Below are 19,871 nucleotides of genomic sequence, written 5' to 3'. Positions count from 1 at the left end.
TGGTTTTCTATTTCTTTCTTCTATTATTTATCAATTTTATATTCATTCATTCTTTTTATTTCTTTTTTATTAGTTCTTGAGTATTGTATATTTCTTTATTATTTCATTTGTGTATTATTTTTTTATATGTTTTATTGATTTTATGTGGAATAAAATATTGAATAATTCAATATTTTCATTCTTAATTATTCGTTATTTATTGTGAAATGTTGTGTATATTTATTATATTAAATTAATATGATGAATAAATATCAATATTATTGTTTATTTGATTTTAAAAAATAATAAATGAATATGAAATAATAAATGAAATGAAATAATGAAGACAATGAAATGATAATGAAATAGAATAATCTAATATTGAACAAATAAAATAAAGAATATATTGAATATATCATTATTGTTACTTTATTATTTATTATTTCAATTATTAAATATTAATAAATTATTATTCATGAATATTTAATTGATTGATATTTTACAATTTCATTTTCATTTTATTTAATAAATGAAATATAAATAATAAATGAATGAATAATAATTTAATATATGAAATAATAAAAAGAAAAGATAAATAATAAAGAAATATGATGTATTTAATATATAATATAATTTATTATCAAATATAATAATATCAAATGATGATTTATTTTTATTTCAAAATATTTTGCATCCATAAAAATGTTGCTAAATATTTTGCATCATTAAATTTTGCATCATTAATTTTTGCACTTTTTTTATTTGTTTCAATAAAATTTGCATCCTTTATTTTTTTCATTCATTTCTTCTTTTATCATCTCTTTTGTTTTATTACACTTTATCTTCTTTATTTTTATATTCTCTCCTTTCTACTTTTATTCTTTCTTCATCTTCATCTTCATCCACTTTTTACTTTCATTTTATTCTTTTATATCATTCATTCTCTTCTTTTTCAATTATTTGCTTTTTTTCGTTGCCGTGTATTTCTATTATATAGAAATAATAAAACACAGTTATTTTCTCAATGATATGAATAATATTATTAATTGGTTTTTGATCAAATAATATATCTTTTAAGTTATCATTTTGAATACTATTTAATACTCATTGAACAATTTGATATTCTTAATAAGAAAATAGTATTTTCTAACAATTTTAAGTTAATATCAATTACATCAATAAAAAAAAGAAGAAAATAAGTAACTTAAACAATTAAATAAAAATTATTCAAATGAATATAATAAAGAATATATAATTCAATCAAAATAAAACAGTCGGATGATTATAAAAATACTTCTTGAAATCTATTTTTATATTTTTAAATCAAAAGTATTTTAAAATCAATTTAAGTTTTTATAAAAAATGAATAAAAAAATGGAATTTTCAAATAAAATTGATGATGAATTTTTTCTTTTCAATGAACTTACTGTTCATTTGCAGTAATTTATTATGAATAATAATATCAGAAAAGTCTTTTTATCAATTGCGTTTTCTTTCCTTGTTGTTATGTATATGTTCTTTCTATCCATTCCAATACTTCATTTAATCTCATTAATTTCAACCAAAACAATTTCTAAAGAAGAATTATGTAATAAATACACATGGGCTAGAAGAATTTCATTAATACTAGGAATTACTTATGGATTAGGAATAATGGTAATTCCAAAATTAAGAAGATGTGCTTTATATTCTGCTTCTATTATGATATTCACTTTAAACATGATTCCCTTTTTATTAATTATTGATTGCATTGGACTTATTCTTATTCAATTCTATTCATTACCATCTTCTTTTTTCATATCATTTATTACAGCAAATCATCTTCCAAATTATTACAGAGTCTCAATGTTTCTTTTTGTTATTATTGGTTCATTATTGGTTGATGCTTATTCACTTTGGAAAGGACATAGATTAGAGTATCGTCATTTTACTTTCCATTCATCTAAAATATGAAAAGAATTTTCGTTTGTTCATATCAGTGATATTCACATTGGAAGTAGATTTCTTTCTCATTCTCAGGAGATTGTTAATAAAATCATTCCTCTTCATCCTAACTTTGTTGTCATCACTGGAGATTTAACTGATTCACCAAATATTCAAATAGAAGAATTAATGCCATTCAAGTCATTAACATCACAATGTCCAGTTCATTTATCCACTGGAAATCATGATTATATCACTGGTATTGAATATCTTAAACCTATGCTAACAACTTGTGGTATTATTTTATTGGAAAATACATTAGTAATAGAGGAAGAACTTCAATGTTCTATCATTGGAACTAATGATGCTCAATCAGAAAAGAAGTATATTAATGAAATGAATAAGGTTTCAAATGAAGTTAATGCTAATACATTTAATATTATATTACAACATCGTCCTCATGGATATCAACAAACATGTGAGAAAGGAATATATGATTTAATGTTATCAGGACATACTCACGTAGGTCAATTTGCACCATTTAATATTCTTGTTTATTTATTCTTTAAAAAAGCATATGGACTTTATACAATCAAATCAAAAGATAATAAACAACAAATGTATCTTTACAATGTATCTTTACACACATCCAGGTACTGGTGCATGGGGACCTCATATGAGAAGTGCAGGAACAAATGACATTACAATCTTTCATATTAAACCATAAAGTATTTATAACCAAAAATTAAATAATTTTTTTATTTGTCTTTTACTTCTTTTATAATATCATTAGAATGAGCCAATGAAAAAGGAGAAAAAACATTCCATCCACTTCCCATTAATTCTTCAATATTGTTCCAAATACCATTATTATAAGATGGAAATGGATATTTATGATATAAAAAATAATTATATCTTTCATTTTCAATAGATTCCATAGTAGTTTGGTTCTTAATAATATTTAAAGTATATAAATAGCAAAGATGTACTAAAATAAATGAATAACAAATGAACAACATAATAATAATAAAATAACAAACATAATGATATAAATAATGCAATAACAATCACTAAAAGAAAAATATCAATTAAATAATTACAAATAAATAAAAATGGTAAAAATTGATTTAATAAAATGATAGTAATATATAAACTTGTATCTTTAATTATACTCCATATTAATATAATTATTCCAAAAAATATTGAAATGACTATATAATAGAGAAATAATATAAAAAATTTATAATTATTTCTTCCTATACAATTACCAACCCAACTACAATGATGATCTTTCATATCAATACATCGTTTACATTTTTTACAATGATACATTCTTTCTTTTTTAATTTTTTGACATTTATTACAATATCGTACTGGATATCCAATATCAACACAAAACATGTGATGTTGTTTTGCATATTCACTTCTTTCTTTTGCCTCTTTAATTTCTTGTTCATTTTCTTTATATATTATATTTGATCCATCTCCTGGATCAGTGAAATGAACTTTAAAAAGTGAAACCATTGCAATAATGAAAAACAATAATCCTATTATCATTATGATAATTCCATAAATTGAATTAAATATCTTCCATAATAAAACATTCATTACACACTTTCCAAAAATAATACAAATAATAAATACTACAATTATTGGTGTAATTTGTTCATAAATACCTTTGTATTTATTTTTATTATGTTTTATTTTCTTTGGTTTAGGAATAAATGGTATTAATACATTTTCTTCACAATTCATTTATGATTTGTTTCTTTAATAAGTTCTTTCTTTATAAAAAAATTTTTACTATTTTTAACAAAAATAAAATTAAGCTTCTTCAATTCTACTCTGATTCTCCTTCTGATGATAAACTCTTATTTTCTTGTTGTGTTTCTCCTTGATTTAATTCTTGTGTTCCTTCCTTTTTATCTTCTACACTTAATGTTTCCATTGGAACATATGACTTACGTTTAGAATTCTCATTTACACATAATGTATCAATACATGTATTAGCTTCTCCATCAGTATATCCTTTATATACTTTTGATAACATAATAGCAACTTCTTGAAAAGATGGTCTATCTCGTGGGTCTTGTTGCCAACACCTTTCAATAGCTTCAGAAAATAAACACCCATTCGGTATTTCAAGTCTCTTTCCTGCTCCAACAAATTTAAGAATTGACTCCCCATCTGGGAATTTTATTGAGTCATATGGATCTTTACTTATCCAAACTTCTAACATACAAATAGCAAATGAATATACATCTGATTTTAATGTCATTTGTTCATTAACTTCATCTTTTTGTAATGTCATTTCTGGTGCCATATATACAGGTGTACCAATATGTTGAATTCCTAACTTTTGAGATGATTCAATAAATGAACGAGAAGTACCAAAATCTGTTACTTTAGCTGTTACTGGATCAAATGGATTATTTGAAACAACCAAAACATTATCAGTTTTTAAATCACGATGAACAATATCGTTTTGGTGTAAATATTCCATTCCACGAGAAATATCTTGACAAAATCTAATCTTTAATAAATCATTCATTGTGTTTGTTTTCATGAATTTTCTTAATGATCCTAACGGACAAAATTCGGTTACAAGACATAACGTGTCTGGAGTTACAACACTTCCAATATAATTCACTACATATTGACATCGAATTCTTTCCATCATCCCAGCTTCTTGCATGAAATTAGGTAATAAATCTTTGATGTCTACTAAATCAGTTTTCATTAATTTAACTGCAACATCTACTCCTCTCCATTCAGCACGATAAACAATACCAAATGTACCTGAACCAATTGGTGGATGAATTAAATTAATTTCTTCATAATCAATCTTAGTAGATAATGCTGATTCAAGATTTAAATCTAAATAAACATAAAGTTTATTTAAACCTTTTACTTGTTTCTTCTTTCTTTCTACTGACTTTCCTTTTGAACCATCTTCTTTGTCTTTAGAATTATCTGTTTTTAATGAATGTAAATTCAAACTAGAGTTACTCCTGAGAGAAGAGCTTTTTGATTTTGAACTTCGTTCAGAAAATTCACTTGTATTTTGACTAGATTGTGATTGTAACTCTAATAACTGAGGATTTTCTTCAAGAAGTTCTTGCATTATCTGTTTAAATTTTCCATATCTGATAGTTACAGGTACTTTTTCTCTTAAAACACATGTGCAATTCACATTTATAACACACGTTACTTCACCAGTTTCTCCTGGACGTACACTTAAGATTGCAGGAACAAAAGAGATTGTATATTTTAAATAATCTCCACCATGGAAAATGAATCGAATTGGTTCATTCTTCTTATTTGTTACTCTGATAACTGTTTTAGTATCTTCATCTACTTCAACATGATTTTGGCAGTCACTGAAAAGAATTTCACTACTTTCAAAAGCAAATAATGCGTTTGGTTTATGTACATCAATATATTGAGCTCCATCTTTGTTAAATTTGATTACTGTAGATTCAATCAAAATCCTTTCATCTTTTTGTTGTTCTGAAATAATAAGTTTATTTAAGAAGATATACCTTGAAACAAAGCCAATAAGTAACAAGAGCCAAATGATTATCCATATAATAATTCCTCCTACAAATATTATTAATGATACAATAGATCGTCGTACTCTTTGGCATCCTACTGAGTGTGCTTCGAACCATCCAGCTTGACATTCACATTCATAACAACCTTCTCCACCATCACATTCTTCTCCTTTATCAAGTATGTTATTTCCACATTTATTACTTAAACAATAAATTCTTGGACTTTCATATGGACGATATCCCTCAACACAAACACAATGTTGACAACCTTCTCCACCATCACATTCTTCATAATCATTGATTTTTCCATTTCCACAGGTTGGAACAGCACAATACGTTAATCCATTAATTGTTAATGGAATATACCCATCTTCACATGAACATGTAGAATAGTCACAATTTGGGTCTGTGTAATTATCTCCTGAAATATTTTCACATTCTTCCCCTTCATCTTTTTTTCCATTTCCACATAATGAACAACTGTCTTGTTTTAAAACATATCCATCATTACAAATACATGTTTGTGATACTTTATCACAAACTCCATTTCCACCACAATTATAAGGACATAATGTTGTAATGGTTAAATTAAAAGCAGCACTATTATCTGTTATAACACTAGCAAAAATAAAATAGTCGTATTGACTTGACAATGTTACCATCATTGATGCATGATGACTTCCTGGTTCAGGACATCCTTTAACATCATATCTTTCACAAACAGCATTTGTTGGATGGTTTTTAGTATTATAACTACAATCAATTGTTGGCTTAACATTTCCGTTTGCTGGTACTTTAATTAAATGTAATGCAGTATAATAATCTGAAATCGAATTACACGTACTAATTAATACATTTCTATCAGCTCCTTGTAAAAAATACCATAACCCAATTTGTTCTGTAATAGTACATGCAGATGATGATTTTATTCCATGAGCTGTATTAACCACTGTTGTAAATCCACTTGTAGCAACTTCTGGCCAATTAACTACTGAATAAACATAAGAACATGGATGAACAATAGGTGTAAATAAAATAGGAACATTGGTAGTAAAATGTATTCCAAATGGTTTATGAACAAATAAATAATATGGAATATTTTCTGTTAGTTGTAATACAATTCTACTAAGTTTAACAAATTGTGATAAATTATCATTGTCTTCAATACATTCTTGTGCTTGTCCTTCTGTTATTTTTTTTATTGTTGGACAATTTGAAATAACAAAAACAGTATCTTCTCCATAGGCATTTCCTTGTGTATCTATAAATTCAATAGAAACAGAGTCATAATGCTTTTCTGTTTCTATTGCAACGTACTGTGTTTTCTTTGTTGTGACTTTAATCCAATACCCTGGTGCATATGGTTGTTGAATAGATAATCTTTTAGAACATGTATTTATTGACATTTCTTGTTTATCAGGAGTTAATGTAAGTGTTTGACTTACATCATTGATAGTAATAGAAAAGTTATGTTGTGTGGTATATTCTTGACATGACTTTACATCACTTTCATTAAATTTTACACACTTGAGATACCCTTGTGGAATATACCCTTCAGCACATCCTAAACAATCTGAACGATACCCTTTCTCATCACAATATCCACACTCATCTGGAGTATAACACCCTGTTTTACATCCATCAATTAAACAAGATGGAACACATCCAACTGAATAAGTTTCATCTTCCGGAAAATAACCATCTTCACACATACAATCCTTTCTACAATTACTTCCTCCATCACATTCTTCATCAAACCTTTGACGAATCCCATCACCACATTTACACAAACAATAAGTAAAGAAAAGAACAAAAACTACTATTATCTTTTCCTTCATTTGATTGATTTTGTTGTTTTTTCTTTTCTCTTTTTTCTCTTTTCATTTTTTGTTTTATTTTTATTCAAAAGTACGTTTATCTAACTCGTTTCTCATACTTTTCTTTGTTCTTTTTTTAGAACTATTAAAATGTTAAGAATTAAAGTTTTAATTCTTTTTCTTATTTCACTCTCTGAAATTAAATAGCAAAAAAATTTAACTTCTTTATTAAACAGAGTCTTGTTTTTTTTCAATGGAATCAGCCATTTCTAGTAACTTATTCATTCTTATTTGATACCATGATTCGAATATTTTAATTTGAGGGAATTTATAAGATGAAAACTAATTCATTAGACATTAGATTTTCATATGAAATATTTTTTTTTGAATTAGACTCTACTCATTTGTTTTGTTTTTAAATCTTTTAAACTAATTCTGTGTACCGTCATTACTGTCAGTTATCTTTTGACTTCTATTCATTTCAAAATGGTTTTATAAAAAAGATAATGTAGTATTAGTTTCAGTAGGTTGTTTCTTCATTGGTTTGTTTTTCATCTTTAAGAATGAAAATGGATAAATAACTACCACAAACTTTGAAGGTGGTTTCTTTTCTTAATCTTTGGGGTAGTTAAATTTCTTCTAAATTGAATAGTATTTCAAGGTTATTATTAAGATTGTTATTATCATTTTCTTAATATCAACTACCTTAGACATAAAATAGTTTATTTCATGTTTTTGTTATACCCAATTATTGTGTTTTTGATTTAATGGAATTATTTTGTCCCAAAACTAAATGTCAGAAATATCTGTTTATAATTCCACAATATCCTTCAATCTTTGGTATATTCTATTAATTGAGTCATCAATGTTTATCATTGAATTAAATAATATTCATGTTATTATTTTATATTTTGTTGTATTATTTTGTTTGAGTTTATTATCAGACTGTGGATTTAGAGCATAGTTTGTTTGTATGGTTTATTGAATGATTATTAAACAATAAATTAAATGAAATAACGCTTCTTGAAAATGAGAATATATCTTATTAAATCAGGAATTTTGAAAACATATCCATAGTATATTCATCAACAGACCCTTATTGTCCGACATTCTCTTATAATAAATATATTTATATGTTATTCTTCTATCGAATTTTAATAGTCAATTCTTTCCATTTGAATATGTAATATTATATTATAATTCTATTATGTTGTTTACCAATTGCAACTATCATTGAATGTTTCGTATATACAAAGAAATACACTAACTATTAACTGGAATAATAAAAGTGTTCAATAACTTGTTGGTAATGTATCGTTGTAATGATAATTTGATGAATTAGAAGTAACGAAATAAAATAGAAAAGATGTTATTGATATTATGTAAATTTAGACATAAACACAGTTTTGATTTGATACTAATTATTTGAGAAACATTGTATTTCTCATTAACAAGTAATGTGATATACAATACAAACTTTAGTCACGCATTATTCCATAGTCATTTTATGGTAGTTGATAAAAATAGAAGATTGCCAATTACAGAGTTATGTTATAAAAAGTTTTATTGGACTAACCAAACAAATACTTTATGTTAGTTTTAAATGACTTTGAATAAAGAATAATCTTTTCATAATGTTCCTTGAGTATAGTGTATATAATATTTTTGAATTGTGAAAATGAAGAAGAGAAAATAAAAATAAATGAATTTGAGTAATAATAATTTGGAGAATATTTACTTACAAAATATTTAAAACTAAATAAATGGTTAAAATAATTGTTTTGATTGTAATGAAAGATAATAAAAATCTTAATATTTTAATACAAGTATTAGTCACTGAAGAATAATATTGGAATTAAACTAGTTTAAACAAATACGATAATTATTTATTTGATTGTTAATTTAAATATATATTGTTTATTATTTTATTTTAATACCTTTTATTTAATCAAATCATTTGTTTCAATATTTCGTATTAGTGTTTGTTCAAAATAATCAATAAAATACTATTAATTCATAACCATTTAACAATAAAAAGATATGACGATTAAAATATTTAAACAAATAGAATATTTAAACACTGTGTAAATTACCTTTAATAATACACATATTTTTTTATTTAAATATACTACAACAATATTTAAAGAAATTTTAAATACTAAGTTAAGAATGTATTATTACGGAATGAAACTAAAATGATAATTGAATGATTATAGAAATTAAAACATTGATTTTATTATATAATGAATATTTCATATTGTATAAATGTTTTAATATCTAATGTCGAATTAGTATAATTTGTGAATGATTTGAATAAAATTGATGAATTGCAAATATTAATATAAATAATATAAGATGAGATGGGTATAACATGGTATTTTAAAATAATAAATGATAATGATATTAATAAAATCAGATTCAATTACATTGAGTATTAAATTTTACTACCATTTATGCATTTGTTTAAAAGAACAAGTAGAATATAAGTCAAAGCAATATTATTGGATTATTCAATGTGAGAAGAATAAAAGTATTTGAAAATAAACTAAAGAGAACGTAGTGAGAATTAACTTATAAAAACAAAATAATGATATTTGCTGATGTCAAAACAGATCATGTATTAATTTAAACGATCAGAGAATAAAATACACACATTATTTTGTTATTTTTACAACACTTCTAATTTATGCATTTTATTTATTCATTAATACTCTGACTATTTTCAGTTAAACTAATATTTATTTCACATTTCATTTATTTTAATTTGTCGAATTATTGTCTTTCTTTGATATTTTCGATTTTTAATACTAGAACCACTAATTTGTTTTGTGATTTTTGATGAAATTGTATTATTTATAGATTATTTCAGAAAGTAAATACAACAAAATCAAGAATGTTTTAAACTCGAAGAATGGGAAATGATTATGAATAATATCAAATAATGTGAATAACTAAACCAACAAATAAAATATATTTTGAAACACAGAATAAATAATCAAACAAATAGAAAATAGACAGAAAAAGAATAATCAATAAATTATTTGATTCAGATAATGGCTAACATGATAAAGATGACAAATAATAATTATTAATGAAGAATCTAAATGAAATGAAAATTAATGATAGTTTTATTCTATAACTGATAAAGTATGATAATTGTGTTTTATAAATGATTCAAAACCATTTTTATTTTCAATAGAAACAAAATGGATAATGAAAGGAATGATGAATTTTGATATTAAACAACATATATTTAAAATATTTATTCAATCAAGTGTTTTATTGTTAGAAATTTGATATGGTATTTGTGTTTATAAAATGGATATAAAACAAGTTCATATGTTATTTTAAATTCATTTTGACAAAAAGCAAAATCAAATTTGCATTGTAAAAATAGAGATTCTAACAAAAAAACCAAATAATGATAATTAAAATGATTTAATTTCAATTGTTTAACAGTAAAAATAAATGAAATATAAATGAATAATCATTTATTAAATATTAGAAAGAATAAAGAAAAATGATAATTTAATTTTCGAGTTAACTTCATTTGAATGAATAAAATAGTTTGTATTCATTTAATAAAAAAATAATAATTGAACTAAAGAGAAATATCAATAAAAAATGAAAAATAAGTTAAATAATAATTCATAATAATGAATATGATAAAATTTAATTGGTATAATAAAATAGAACTAAAATAAAATATTTACTTTAATTTGTTATTTTATGTTATTATTATTTTTAATGGAAATGAATTATTTCATTTCAATACTTTTGATTTTTATTGATTTTTATTCTTTTTCATTTTCATATTTTCATTCATTAAACACAATACTCTTGTTATAAAAAGTTAATTAATAAATTAAATTTATTTTTATCATTGTATTATATTATATTTAATTGAAATACTGTTATTCATTATTTATTTAATTATTGAAGTGAATAAACAAACTAATATATTCATTGAAAATATTGAATAAACAACTATAATATGTAATAAATTAATTAAATATTGAATATCATCATATCCTAAAATATGATAATGAAATATGTTTATGCTTATGATACTTTTATTTATTCATGTATTTGTAATACATCATATACCATTTGATGCTTCATTTCTCAATAAATATTATAATTTATCATTATATTCGATTTCTAATTAAACAATAATAACATTTATTATATTTGTTGTTTAATATTAAATAAAAACATTCAATACATGATTAATAAATGAACAAATTGTTGTTATGATAATAATTAAAAAGAAGTAATAACAGTTGATATTTTTTAATGAAATGTTGATATTTCATTGTTTAATGTTTATTAATCACACCGTTAATATTCATTATTATACCATATATTTTGTTCATTAACTCGATTTAATATTATTTATAAATTTAATAATTAAATCAGAATGAAAATTTGAATTTAAGTAATGAAATATATTCTTATCATTCACCATTTCAAATTATCAATCATTCTGATTATGAAATAAATAAAAATATATTTGATGTCAATAAATGTTGTTGTAGAATGTAATTAGTACAACAATCAAAACATTTGACAATTCTCATTTCAACAACTATTAAATAATAATGAATTAATAACAAATCATATAAAAAACAATGAAAACAATACATTTATATATTACTTATAAATTAATTAATATTTGTTAACAAACAACATCAAATAAATATACAAACCAACAAAATTAAAGAATTAGAAATAAATAATAAACGATTATATTCATTTTATTTTATTGATTAAATGAAGAAGATAATAATAAAACACAATACAATAACATAAAAGAATAATAAGAACAAGAATGAGAAATACATTTTAATTTATTTAAATGAAATAAATCATTATTATGATAACATCTTTATTATTTTATTTATTATAGTAACACTGAATACAATATACTTTACCTACTACATCATAAAAAGAATAATAGTAATTAAAATGAATTGAATTTTTAGTATTTTATGTATTATTTAAAAACAAATATTAAAAACGTAAATCTTTGAATAAATAATATAAAACAAATCATCGAAAGAATACTTATTCATAGAATAATCAAATAACATTATATAGTTTGTATTAACATAACAAAAAATACAATTATTTTATAGTGTATGAATATAAATTAAAGTTTTATACTCATATATTATAAATTAAAAGAACAAATCAGTTAATAAATAAATTTAAATACAAAAATGAAAATAGAATATTTAATATTTCATTGATATTGTAATACATAATATTTATTAATGAGCTTATATGATAAATTATATTTTAAGAGTAGAAAAATAAATAACATCATTTAATAAATGAGTATTTGAAATAGAAATAATAAAAAGAAAATAAAATAGCAATAGAATTAGCTTCTATTGTTCATGTTCAGGGAGAAGATTCATCTCAAATTGAAATTAGATAATTAAATTATAAATATCCTTAAAGTCAATTACTAAATAAAACCATTCAATAATCTAAAAAAAAGTGAATTAATTATTAATTTGGAAGAATTATTTTCAAAGAATTATTAAAAAATTTATTAAAAAAAGAAAATCCGTCATGAGTAGGTTGAGAGATAGCAATATCATTAAGATGATAAATAGTTCCATAAGTATTATAAATTTTTGTTAGTTCTAATAAATGAGATGCAACTTTTTTTCTTCTTGAAGCTTTATGAACCCATAATACTTCTATTCCAAGTGTTGCATTTGTTTTATTTTGTTCAATTAATTTAATATCATCATATTTATTACAATTACATTGATAAATGATATGTGTTTTATTTAATATTCTTGTAACAACAATTCCAATAATTCTATTATTTTCTATACAACAAATATAATTAAAATTGTTTGATTTAAGATAATTTAAATCCATTTCAATATCTTCATTTATTCTTTCATTAATAATTTGTATTTCTTTATTAATTCTTGAATTCCATTGAAATTTAATATATTTATAATTTCCTTCTTGTTGAATAGTGTTATATTCATTACTTTTTATTTTTAATTTTGGTGGAAGAAGAAATTCTTTATGATATTTTTCATGTGTTTTTATATCGTCTTCAATAGTACTTTGGTATTCAAGATGACAAATATTACATTTAATAACTCCTGGTTGCTTTTGACAGAAATCTAAAACACTTTGTCTCTTCTTCAGAATCGTTGATGATTTGTTTTGTTTTGTTTTAGAAAAATTCTGAGTCGGTTTTGTGGTTTGTCTCTTTTTCATTTTATTTTTTAGATTTTTTTTTTGTTATCACCTTTCTTAAAAATTAAAAGTAAAAATAAAAAAGATCTTGTTGTTAAGACACAAATTCTTATCATGTCAAAACATCACCCAGATTTAGTAATGTGCAGAAAACAACCAGGAATAGCTGTTGGTAAATTATGTGCAAAGGATGAAGGAAAATGTCCTATTTGTGATTCATATGTCCGACCATATAAGAAAGTAAGGATTTGTGATGACTGTAACTTTGGAAGTAATCAAGGAAAATGTATCATTTGCGGTGGAGAAGGAGTAACTGATGCATATTATTGTAGAAATTGTGTATTACAAGAGAAAGATCGGGATGGGTGTCCAAAAATTATCAATATTGGAAGTTCACGTGCTGATTTGTTTTATGAACGTAAGAAAAAATTAAACCAAAATTAACTTGTTAAAATGAATGTTTTGATTGACAAAAAAAAATATATTAAGAGAATTTTTGTTATTTTTTCTTGTTTCATTCATTAAACTATCTAATAATTCAAGAACAATAAATTTTAAATACATTATTCATTTAAATTCTGAAATTTTACAATTTATATCTTCTTTTCTTTGTATTATTAAACTCTTCTTTTTAAAAAAAATATAAACAATATCCTTTTGATACCAATTCTAATTAAACTTTTAGGATAATCAAATCTTAAGTAAAAGGTATGTTGATTATTTAAACAAAAAGGTTAAAAATCTTATAAAATATATATGTTATATTATAGAATAAACAATAAACAAAAGTAATATTGTATTTTACATTACTCAATATTCTTATTAAATATAAAATAAAATAATATTCTTTCTTTTTTTTTCTAATACTTTAAATATTATGAGCATGATTATGTTATTGTATTGCTAATACATTTATATAATTATGTTTTTGTAAAATGTAGAAATAAAATATTCATTAAAATATTAGCATTACAAAAAATTTCAATCAATGTAAATTTATTCAAATAATGAATTTATTAATATTTATAATTCTATACAATTGTTAAATTCAAATAATGTTTATTGAGAATAATATGATAATTATCAAACGATGATGATATTGAAATAGATAGATACAATGTCTTATAAATATTTTTATTAAAATTTATACTAATTTAACTGCATATTGAAATAATAAAAATTACCTTGGATAGAAGAAAAAAAATTTCTTTATTTCATTAATGTTATTAGAAAATAAATGACTATATATTCACAAGTCTATAAAAATTGGTATTATTTATAAAAAAATAGATAAAATATTTTGTATCTAATGTTCAATCAAATAAATTATATTAATAGAATAGTCATAAAAAAAAAAGAAAAACAAAAAAAGAAAAACACAAATTAAAAAAAAAAGAAAAAAAATAAAAAAACTGAGATTGGATTATTTTAAAAGAACTTATGATTTCACCTCGTATGAAAGTTGAAGACATTTATGACCTGACGCTGAAATCAGAACAATTACTTGATGCGTTCAACAGAAAAACTCCTGCAACTCAAATTGGACTGTATGAACCAACACATGAAGAGTGGGCATCTTTAATAGCACAATTAGGAAGACCTTCTCCTGTTATTCGAACCGCAGTTATTAGACATTTAATTTGTTTGATTGATATATCAAAGAATGTACCTGAAATGTTATTAGAAGGAGTTGGAGCATTACTTATTGCCAAAGCATTAGTTGATTATTCTACTATTAAAGAAAAAGAACCTGAAAAAGTTCGTAAATATAAAACAATGTATCAAACAATGAACAGATATGCCTTTACTTTAATTTCAACTATTCTTATGACAATTCAAAAAATACCAGTAGTTTGGGCAAGAGCAATTGTTGAAGCATCAGAAGCAATTGATTCAAGAGATACATCATACACTGAACTATATGATAGATTGATTGTTCAAATTGCACTTTCATGTCCTGATGTATTTGGAGCGTCAGCCACTGAAGCATTGAGAGTGATCTTTTCAAAGAAAACAACTTGGAGCCAAAACTCAGTAAAAGATTTCATTTTATTTGGATTAAATTCAATTCCACATAAAAAGTATTTAGGAATCGATCAATTATTAATTTCATTAATATCTCCAATGTGTAGTCCTGAACATTGGTTATTTTCTCAAAAAAATGTATTGACTCAAAGAATAAATGCTGATAGAGAACTTAAACAAACACAATATTCTGATGCAATTGATATATTTTTTAAAGTTATTCAAACATGGCCTGGATTATTAACACTAACATCAAATAAAGGTATTGATATCTTAGTATTAGCATTAAGATCACCAGTACCAAAACAAATTAATATGATTATTTCTAATTTATATAAGTTATTTGATCTTAAACAACCAAAAATTCAACCTCAAGGTGTTGATTATCAAGAGTCGGTTTCTGATAATTCAATTCTTAAAAACTCACCATTAGTATTATCATATTACACTCATTTATTGATTGCCTTGATTGATTCTAATTTTTTTGATGCACTTTGTGATGTTTGTGTTGGAAGACAAATGCATGATGACTTTTCAAGAGCTGAGATACTATCTCAAGACTCTAAAAAAGTAGATAAAATGAAAACCAAACCAAGTCATCGTCAAACAATCTCAGAACATTCTCAAATTGGACTTGAAGTGACTATGATTGGATTAGAAAATAACTCTCCTAATGAAAAAGATTCTAGTTCAATTGAAGAAGTTAGTTGTATTACTGTAATTGCAAAATCTGTTATTTTACTTGGAGAATTATTATATTTAGCTGGATTATTATTACCACAACGACATTTATCATTACAAAAGTTATTTGCTACAGCATGTAATTTTTCATCAAATCTTCAAACAAGTTCAACATCATTATTAGTAAATTTACATTCTCATATTCAATTTAAAATTGATGCAATTATTAAAGAAAAAAAAGATAATGAAAGATATACAATTAATGAATATATGAGTAATGATGTTACAAGTGATATCAATCAAACTCTAAAAGGTTTAAATATGATGGATGAAACTGAAATTAAAAGAAGTGTTCAAGCATCAAACATTTCATCAAATGATTATTTAACATGGAATTGGGATGAAATTTTTAAATTATTAACTTCATTATCTCAAAATATGAGATATGTTCCGATTGTTGAAAAAACACCTTTCTTTAAGACATTAGTTAAATTTTATCAACCATCAAAAAAGAGATTTAGTGAAATTGATTGTCAACCAAAAGAAAAATTCACTCCATGTGGAACAATGTTATTCCAAATTTTAATTCAAAGTGAAAATGGTCAAGGATTATTACAAATTATCTTAAAAGAAATTGCTGCAGAACTTAAATATTTTATTCAAATGGCAAAGAAAGAAGAAGAAAGAAAACGAGATGAAGAGAATAAAAAAAAAGAAGATGATAAAAAGAAAGATGATGATAAAAAAACTGAAGAAGAAAGAAAAAAAGAAGAAATTAAAAAGAAAGAAGAAGAATTTAGGAAATTCTTTGAAAATTTAAATGAAAAAGGGCATTTCTTTGATCAAACACATTTAATGAAAAAACTTTCAAAAGAATATTTTGGATTTATTGGAAGTATTTGTGATATGAAAGAAGCACATATTGCTTTAAGTGATATATTTGATTTATATACTCAAGTTCTTGGAATTAGAAGATTAGACCCATTATCAGACCTTATTTCTTCATCATTTAGAATATCAACAAATGATAAAAATACAAAAGTAATGGAAGCAATGCTTAATAGTGAAAATATTACACTTGCTAATCGTGCTATTAAAGAAATAAGAAGATTATTAATTAGTTCAGGAGATATTACTTCAGAACAAATGATGTGGAAAGGTTGGACTATTCCAAAATTAGTTGAAAATTTAGTTAAAAAGAATCAAGTAAAACAAAATATAAAAGAAATTATTATTATTTTAAGAAATGCTATTAAAAAAGAACATATCAAAAAAGTATTTGTTGAATTTATTAATGATAAAAAAATTGATAATGAAGAAAATAAAGAAATTAATATACAACAACCTTCAGAAATTAGAAATATATTTCAAATATTAATTGATAATGAAGGTGAAGATATTATTTATGAATTACTTAAAAATGATATTTCAATTCAAAAATGTATTGAAAGTACAACATTTGTTATTGATGAATATAATAAATGGATGAAAGGTGGATATATCGCTTATATTCAAAATTATGATGAAAAAAAACGATTACCTCATTTCTTCCAAATATTATCTCTTACGCCTATTGGAAGAGGAATATTAAAAGATAATAATACAACTGAAAAACTTTATATTGAATTTACAACTTCAAAATTATTAATTAATAAAAGTGGTGCTGCAATTGCATTATCTTATATTGCTGCTAATGATAATAATGATGAATATAAATTAGTTGATGAAGATATTATTAAATGTATTATAAAATCAATTTATGATGAATCATTATATATTAGAGGAATATCAACTTGGGCAATTTCAATTTTATGTTCAAATAAAAAATATGAAAAAATGTTAAATGAAGAAGGATGGAATAAATCATATAATGGAATTATGATTCCAGGAGATGGCTTAACTGATCAATTTTATAACCAACATTATGAAAAAGTTCTCTTAAAAAATATTCCATTTTCAACTAATTTCTTAAATAATGAACAAATAGAACTTGTTAAATATGTTAGAAAAATGAGACATGCAAATATGTGGAGAAGCTCAATGAAAGAACTTAATAAAAAAAGAGCTGAAAAACAAGAATTATTTAAAAATGATATTTCTTTTAATATGGACGTTTGTAAATTATTGGACAATGTTAAAACAAGTGTTATTCAACGCAGTTTTGTCTACGAAATATTTCTTGGTTCTTTACCATTACCATCTCTTAAAAATCAAGCACTTTCTTGTTCTGACAAAATTATTGGTATTGTAAAGTCAGAAGCCCCAATAAAAGATAGTAGTTGTTCTACTCCAAAAAGAAATAAAAGAGCTACAAAATCCCAAATTTGCTCTGCTGTTGATCCTACTTTTTCTTAATACATTAATTATTGTTATTCATAACATAATTATTATTATTTTTTTTTTTATTTTTTAAAAAAAGGAATTATTAGTTCTTTATGGTTTGATTATTTGAGTTACATTAATGTGTTATTCACAGTATTAGAAACATTTAGAACCTTGTTATTTAATGATTGTTTTACAATATTTAGACTCACTTGAAAGTCTTTATAAATTTAATTGTATTTGTAAACATTGTGATGAAGCAGTCAAAGCAACAAAAATTAATCCAAATTATTCAAATGATTCTCTTGATACTTTATTACAAAACAGTGAATTATCTCATATCCAAAAAGAAATTAATGTTTTTCCAAACTTAGAAACATTACAATTATCAAATGATTGTTTAGAACAATTATATAAAACACATAAATCATATTGTTTGTTGTGGTATATTTTATTGTAAAATAATACTATCAATAAAATTCACATAATTTATAGTAGAAGAATCAATCAAATTAATTAAAATAACTGATTATATTCTTAAAGAAAAAGAAAATCGACTTATTAGTTTAAAATTATTACAAAAAAAAATAGTTGAAATGAAATTGGATTGTGATTATCTTTTGAATGGAATTAACTTATTTAATTGTTATAAATTACATAAATTAACATTAAGAATTGGTAATGTCTTTCAAATACATTATTTAAAAAAATATATTGAAGAAATAAAAACAATTCCTTTTCTTCAACTAACTTGTATTTTTCATTCTAAACATCATCAAATCGTTTCTAATATTTTAAACGATTTCCCAAAAACTAAATTAATTTGTTGTTGGGTAGAAAAAAGTACTTGTAATAATCTTATTGACTTGGCTCATCATTCACAAAATCATTTCATTGGAGTTTCTTATTTAGACATTGACTCATATTCTGATTTTAATAATTTCCCTTTTATTTTATTACCTCATAGAAATGGTCAATTAGAATTTGCTAATGAAATGGTTATTGAACCTTATTTCTCGGAATTATTAAAGAATTATTATCCAGGAAATTTAGAAATTGTTGGTAAGAAATTAACTCCTCTCATTTCACAAAATAAATTTCTTGTTGATTTATCTTATTTAAATGACATTACTAAATTATCACTTCTTGATAGTAAAACAAAAAATATTAAATATATCCTTCCTTCTTCTTTAAAAGAACTTAAAATCCTTAACTTCGCTTCTTTTGATGATATTTTAAATATTAATGAAATTAAATTAAAACTTAACAAATTCTCTAACAAACAAATAATATAATTTTGTTGTTTTTCTTCTTCTTTCATTTTTTCTTTTTTTTTTAA

At 22.9% G+C, this 19,871-nt stretch overlaps 8 protein-coding genes across 8 annotated transcripts; 5 read left to right on the top strand and 3 right to left on the bottom strand.

The window, feature by feature from the left end:
• Positions 1-1,428: 1,428 nt before the first annotated feature.
• On the top strand, positions 1,429-1,932 carry EHI_081820 (uncharacterized protein; the record flags this gene model as incomplete). Its single annotated transcript, XM_001913858.1, has 1 exon — positions 1,429-1,932. One exon carries the CDS (start codon positions 1,429-1,431, stop codon positions 1,930-1,932), a length of 504 nt encoding a protein of 167 aa, XP_001913893.1.
• Positions 1,933-2,091: 159 nt separating this feature from the next.
• EHI_081810 (uncharacterized protein) lies at positions 2,092-2,629 on the top strand (the record flags this gene model as incomplete). The annotated part of the gene is made up of 2 exons (XM_001913857.1): positions 2,092-2,454; positions 2,507-2,629. 2 exons carry the CDS (start codon positions 2,092-2,094, stop codon positions 2,627-2,629), a joined length of 486 nt encoding a protein of 161 aa, XP_001913892.1.
• Positions 2,630-2,660: 31 nt separating this feature from the next.
• On the bottom strand, positions 2,661-3,657 carry EHI_081800 (zinc finger protein, putative; the record flags this gene model as incomplete). The annotated part of the gene is made up of 2 exons (XM_646940.2): positions 2,661-2,890; positions 2,943-3,657. 2 exons carry the CDS (start codon positions 3,655-3,657, stop codon positions 2,661-2,663), a joined length of 945 nt encoding a protein of 314 aa, XP_652032.2.
• A 64-nt stretch (positions 3,658-3,721) lies between these two features.
• EHI_081790 (protein kinase domain containing protein) lies at positions 3,722-7,294 on the bottom strand (the record flags this gene model as incomplete). Its single annotated transcript, XM_646939.2, has 1 exon — positions 3,722-7,294. The coding sequence occupies one exon, from the start codon at positions 7,292-7,294 to the stop codon at positions 3,743-3,745; it is 3,552 nt and encodes a 1,183-aa protein (XP_652031.1). The 3' UTR covers positions 3,722-3,742.
• Positions 7,295-12,790: 5,496 nt separating this feature from the next.
• On the bottom strand, positions 12,791-13,525 carry EHI_081780 (uncharacterized protein; the record flags this gene model as incomplete). The annotated part of the gene is made up of 1 exon (XM_646938.2): positions 12,791-13,525. One exon carries the CDS (start codon positions 13,523-13,525, stop codon positions 12,791-12,793), a length of 735 nt encoding a protein of 244 aa, XP_652030.2.
• A 93-nt stretch (positions 13,526-13,618) lies between these two features.
• EHI_081770 (uncharacterized protein) lies at positions 13,619-13,948 on the top strand (the record flags this gene model as incomplete). Its single annotated transcript, XM_646937.2, has 1 exon — positions 13,619-13,948. The coding sequence occupies one exon, from the start codon at positions 13,619-13,621 to the stop codon at positions 13,946-13,948; it is 330 nt and encodes a 109-aa protein (XP_652029.2).
• A 996-nt stretch (positions 13,949-14,944) lies between these two features.
• On the top strand, positions 14,945-18,592 carry EHI_081760 (cytosolic regulator pianissimo, putative; the record flags this gene model as incomplete). Its single annotated transcript, XM_646936.2, has 1 exon — positions 14,945-18,592. The coding sequence occupies one exon, from the start codon at positions 14,945-14,947 to the stop codon at positions 18,563-18,565; it is 3,621 nt and encodes a 1,206-aa protein (XP_652028.1). The 3' UTR covers positions 18,566-18,592.
• A 124-nt stretch (positions 18,593-18,716) lies between these two features.
• EHI_081750 (uncharacterized protein) lies at positions 18,717-19,827 on the top strand (the record flags this gene model as incomplete). The annotated part of the gene is made up of 2 exons (XM_001913856.1): positions 18,717-18,966; positions 19,028-19,827. The coding sequence occupies 2 exons, from the start codon at positions 18,717-18,719 to the stop codon at positions 19,825-19,827; spliced, it is 1,050 nt and encodes a 349-aa protein (XP_001913891.1).
• Positions 19,828-19,871: the final 44 nt, after the last annotated feature.

This window comes from Entamoeba histolytica, genomic scaffold, assembly GCF_000208925.1.
Source record: "Entamoeba histolytica HM-1:IMSS scf_1104750517541 genomic scaffold, whole genome shotgun sequence".
NCBI lineage: Eukaryota > Evosea > Mastigamoebida > Endamoebidae > Entamoeba > Entamoeba histolytica.
The sequence above is the reverse complement of the archived record's forward strand: the minus strand, read 5'-3'. Positions and strand labels throughout refer to the sequence as shown.